The 5,118-nt window shown below is 44.7% G+C and overlaps 1 protein-coding gene across 2 annotated transcripts in view; it reads left to right on the top strand.

The window, feature by feature from the left end:
- Positions 1–310: 310 nt before the first annotated feature.
- The window catches only part of LOC111156354 (anaphase promoting complex subunit 7), a 23,895-nt gene continuing 19,087 nt past the window's right edge, over positions 311–5,118 (top strand). Inside the window, exons 1-2 of one of the 2 annotated variants that reach the window (XM_022517145.1) lie at positions 311–365; positions 623–873. In XM_022517145.1, coding sequence (XP_022372853.1) covers positions 674–873 — 200 coding nt within the window. In that variant the 5' untranslated portion in view covers positions 311–365; positions 623–673. Of the gene's footprint in view, positions 366–622; positions 874–5,118 lie in introns of those variants that run through there. The other variant, XM_022517143.1, reaches the window with a different exon arrangement.

The following is a 5,118-nucleotide window of genomic DNA, read 5'->3' as shown; positions in this document are numbered from 1 at the left end:
AAATATAATCTATAGATAGCAAATAGGAAGCTCAACCTCATACGTCATTAAGGAATTGCAAATTAAAACGGTAAGTTACTACTACACAGATATTAGGATGCCTAAAACGCAACCTAGCCTTTATTCACTCTGAGCTCGTGAGTCATTTTAAAGGGTAAAAATATGCCCTTTTGCACTCAAGGATTCTATGCATAGGGTGAAGCCTGATTCTAGCAGAACACAGAACACCTGAGAGAAGGGGGCGTGGTGCCTTCAGCCTAGTGCAAGCCCGACTGTAAAAGCAGTTAGGACTGCCCCTAGCGCCTGATTAAAAATATTTAACTCCAGCAGTTGGAAATACCTCCAACTATATTGAATTATTTATGGTAAGTGACCATACGTTTTTATTAATTTTTGAGACAGAAATTTATCTCCGAGTCATCTTATTTCAATTGAGCATGTATTCATACTGAAGTGCCTTTTGGCCCACCCCACTGAAAGCCCTCAATAAAGTTTGCAGCTTAGAGAGACATCACATTAGCTAAAACAAAACAAAATAAAACAAAACCTCACAACAAAATCATTCCACTTCATAGGTTACCTGGGGAAGGAACGGAGGTTTTTTTTTTTTTCCCCCCCTCAGGCACTTCAGTAGTTGCCTGTTTTCCTGGGGGCGGTGCCGCTTGTGGACCTCATGGACCCCGGCGAGGCCGCCATTTTGGAGTCTTCCCTAAGGAGATTCTACCGGCTTTTCGCGCCGCTGTCGCCGCTGCCCGCGGCCTTGCCGGGCAGGATGAATGTGATAGACCACGTGCGAGACATGGCGGCCGCGGGACTGCACTCTAACGTGCGGCTCCTCAGCAGCTTGTTACTTACAATGAGTAATAACAACCCGTGAGTTGAGGCGGGGAGCGGCCTGGGGCTGAGGAGAAAGCGGCGCCGGTTTGGGAGCGGGGTGTGAGGGGGCCTGGGAACTGGCGGGAAGGAGCGACCGCGGGCCTCAGTTGAGGCTTCGGGGTCAGTGACGGCATCGTCTGGCGGAGCGGATATAGGAACGCAAGTTGAGTTACTCTGCGCTGTGCCATACGTTGGGATGAGCTCCCTGAGGGGGAGGTGGCGAGCGGCGGCTTCGAGAAATGGAAGGCGGAGGCCATGAGGGCGAGCTTGGCTAGGGTTTCCCGAAAGTTGTGAGCGGAGGGTTTCCTGAGGCACCTGTCGCCGGGCACCGCGACTGTCATTCCTCTGGACCGACTCCTCTCTTCCCGTCTCTTTCCCGAAGAACGTTTTCTCGCTCGCCACAGCTCCAAGAGGCCCACCCAGTCTTGTACCTTCGCCCCCATCCGAGATGGACTTTTCCCCTTGAGTGTGTCAGAAGGGTCCACGTTCTGGCCTCCAAAACCCCTGAAAACGGGAGACTCCTTTGATGGGCGGGAGTGGCGCCCTTTTAAGGACAGGCAGGGCCCCTTTCTTGTTTTCAGAGCCGCCGTTTATTAACTCTGATGACGGATGCAGCACAGGGCTGTTTGCAGCCTTGAGTGCCCGTTGCTCCCTTGCTTATATTTCTCCATTGTACTTAAATTAAAGTTCCTTCCCATGGCCTCGGAGGCCAAACATTTTTCTCCCTGACCTCATTTCATGCCCTCGGCTCACTGTACTTCGGCCTTGCAAGCAGTTCCTTCTGTTACTTGAACCCACCAGGCTCGTTCTTAACTCAGGGCTTTGCGTTTGCTGTTTGTCTTGGAGCCCTCCTTGTCAACGATCTGTATCCTCGGTCACGTTTCAGCTCAGATATCCCCTCCTAGGGAACAGCTTCTGTAACTCAGAATTGCCCCGTTACCGTCGCTATTCCATCCCTTTGCCTTGTTCTGTATTCCGCATCACTCTTTCAGGTGTGCAGGAGTGTTAATTGTATCAATATATTTTGAAATGATCACAGTAAGTCTAGTTAACATCCATCACCACATGGTTAAACTTTTTTTCTTGTGGTGATAACTTTTAAAGATTTTATTTTTATTAATTTGAGAGAGAGAGTGGGAGAGTGAGTGAGTTCGGGGGGAAGAGCGAAGGGAGAGGGACAGGCAGACTGCACTGAGCCCAGAGTCCAAATCCGCTGATGTCACAGCCCAGAGATCATGACCAGGGCAGAAATCCAGAGTCTGATGCCCAACCAATTTAGCCACCTAGGCGGTGGAGAACTTTGAGATCTGTATTCTGCATCCCTCTTTACCGCCTAAGGCGGCCAGCACAGTGCCTTTTTGCAGTGAGCACTCATATGTTTATTGAACGTGCTGAGGAAGTATGTACAACTTTAGGGAGGTAAAGCTGTCCAAATTTACACGTTTAGTAAGTGGAGGAGCCATGATGTCTGGGCTTTGGTCCTTCTGATTTTGAAAACTTTAGACTGACCCACCACAGTCTGCTACTTCTAAGTGATATAATTGAATTTTCTACTCAGGGTGGACCCATTTGGATTTGGCATGCTCTAGAAGCTGTCTAGGTCAGAAAGGAGAAGCCCCTTAAGTGCCTGTAATGCAGCTGCTGCTGCTCTCTTATTTCCACTCGTGTACTTCTGGACCTCACTATGTGAGACCCATCATTTCACCACCATTCTGGTGTTGACATTAAGGAGCCCTTGTCTCTTTCAGCCTTCTCTGTTTGTTCTGGAGCCTTTCAGTTGGTTTTGAGTAATTGGTCAAGGCACACTCCATCATTGGGAATTTGTGTACCAGTTAGTCATTACTCTTGGTTCTTGAAAATGTTCCAGGATAATAGCAGTTTAATCCTCTGACTTGGCTTAGCCCATATTTCTTTCTATTAGGTTAAACTTGGCATTTTCCTAGCTCTAGGGAGGTCAGTTTAAATTCTGACCTTTACCGTGTATTATTAGATGTTCTTATTGAATTAGCATGATACACAGTAAGAAAAATTCAAACAGTATAGAACAGATATGCATATAAATGTCTCTCTGTCCCTGAGTCTTGAACCTCACCCCACCATTTGCATTCTCCAGAGGCAACAACCAGTAACAGTTTCTCCTGTATACAGGACAAACTGTATCATTCCAAAGATCATTTATGGGTGCATAAGTAGACATGTGTTATAGTATATAAATATCTCAATGCTTTCTCTGAGTGTAGTAATATTTTCTGTCAAATCTTATTTCTCAGTAAATATGTAGAATCAGAGGTGGAAGAGATCTTAAGTATCTGGACTATACCTTTAGTCCTTGAATTTCCTTCATAATTTTATATCATATGTTTAGCCAAGTTATCCTTTTTTTTTTTAAGATTAAAAAAATTAATATAAAATTGACATACCATTAGATTCATTCTTTCAAAGAATACATTTCTGTGGTTTTGAGTATATTCACAGAGTTGTACAACTATCACCATATCTATTCCAAACATTTTCATTATCCTCAAAAGAAACCCCATATCTGTTAGTAAGCATCCCTAATCCCACTTCCTCCAGTCCCTGGAAATCAGTAATCTCTGGTATCTATTCTTTAGTATCCTTCATTTGTTGACAATTAACTGTTTATATATTTGACTGTGACTGTTATTTCATTTTAAGTGGCTATAGCTTTCACCTGTCAAAGAAGAACGTGTAAATTCCTCTTAATTTGGCAGGAGTCAGGGCATTGAGGGAGGGGGCTGGAATTGGAGATTAAAAATATATGTGTTAAGGGGCGCCTGGGTGGCTCAGTGGGTTAGGCCGCTGCCTTCAGCTCAGGTCAGGATCTCAGTGTCCTGGGATCGAGTCCCGCATCGGGCTCTCTGCTCAGCAGAGAGCCTGCTTCCTCCTCTCTCTCTCTCTCTCTCTGCCTGCCTCTCTGCCTACTTGTGATCTCTCTCTCTGTGAAATAAATAAATAAAATCTTAAAAAAATATATATATGTGTTAACTATTAATAATGGTGGCCAGCTTGGAGGCAGTTAATAGTGGTTATGAGCAGTGTTCAACATTAATGAAAAAGTTTTGGAACATTGTTTTACACTGTCCTTAAACCCCTGAGACTCAAGGAGATTAAAATTCTTTTAGTGTTAATAAAGTTTAGTTTTGGGGCTCCTGGGTGGCTCAGTTGCTTGGTTGGGCATCTGCCTTCGGATTGGGTCAAGAGTGATCCCAGGATCCTGGGATCGGGGCCCATCTTGGGTTCCCTCCTCGGCAGGGAGTCTACTTCTCCCTCTCATTCTGCCTCTGTGCTCTCTATCTCAAAAGATAAGTAAGAAGTCTTTAAAAAAATTTTTTTTAAATAAAGTTTACTTTTGTATATAAAATTTAAAAAAACTTTAATCAAATAAGGCTAATCCTCTTTCTATCCTATTCTATCCCATTGGCTTATCTTTTTTTTTTTTTTTTTTTTAAGAGTTTATTTTTTTGACAGAGATCACAAATAGGCAGAGAGACAGGCAGAGAGAGAGGAGGAAGCAGGCTCCCTGCCAAGCAGAGAGCCCGATGCGGGGCTTCATCCCAGGACCCTGGGATCATGACCTGAGCTGAAGGCAGAGGCCTTAACCCACTGAGCCACCCAGGTGCCTGGCTTATCCTATTCTGTTTTCATTCTTTTTTATATTCCCATTTTCAGTATTTAAAAAATTGTCAGCTCCTTTGAAACCTGTTTTTGTTCAGGTTTCCAAAAAATGTTTCCAAAAAATGTTTCAAAGCAGTGAGGTTTCACTTTTCCAGGTTCTTCAACCCTTCTTTGGTAGTATTAGTTAAACCATTGTGATTTCCTCCTTTGTCTATATTATGCTAAAAATTGGTGCCAATATAAGGTAATATGGATATATATCAAACTATTAAGTTAAGAAGACTTTGATGGGGGCACTTGGGTGGCTCAGTTGGTTAAGTGTCCGACTCTGGGTTTCAGCTAGGTCATGACTTCATGGTTTGAGCTCTGCACCAGGCTTCACACTAAGCATGGAACCTGCTTAAGATTCTCTTCCTCTCTTGGGACGCCTGGGTGGCTCAGTTGGTTGGACGACTGCCTTCGGCTCGGGTCATGATCCCGGAGTCCCGGGATCGAGTCCCGCATCAGGCTCCCAGCTCCGTGGGGAGTCTGCTTCTCCCTCTGACCTTCTCCTTGCTCATGCTCTCTCTCACTGTCTCTCTCTCAAATAAATAAATAAAATCTTTA

This window comes from Enhydra lutris, unplaced genomic scaffold (assembly GCF_002288905.1).
Source record: "Enhydra lutris kenyoni isolate GAN:26980312 unplaced genomic scaffold, ASM228890v2 scaffoldscaffold46, whole genome shotgun sequence".
Taxonomy (NCBI): Eukaryota; Metazoa; Chordata; class Mammalia; order Carnivora; family Mustelidae; genus Enhydra; species Enhydra lutris.
The sequence above is the reverse complement of the archived record's forward strand: the minus strand, read 5'-3'. Positions and strand labels throughout refer to the sequence as shown.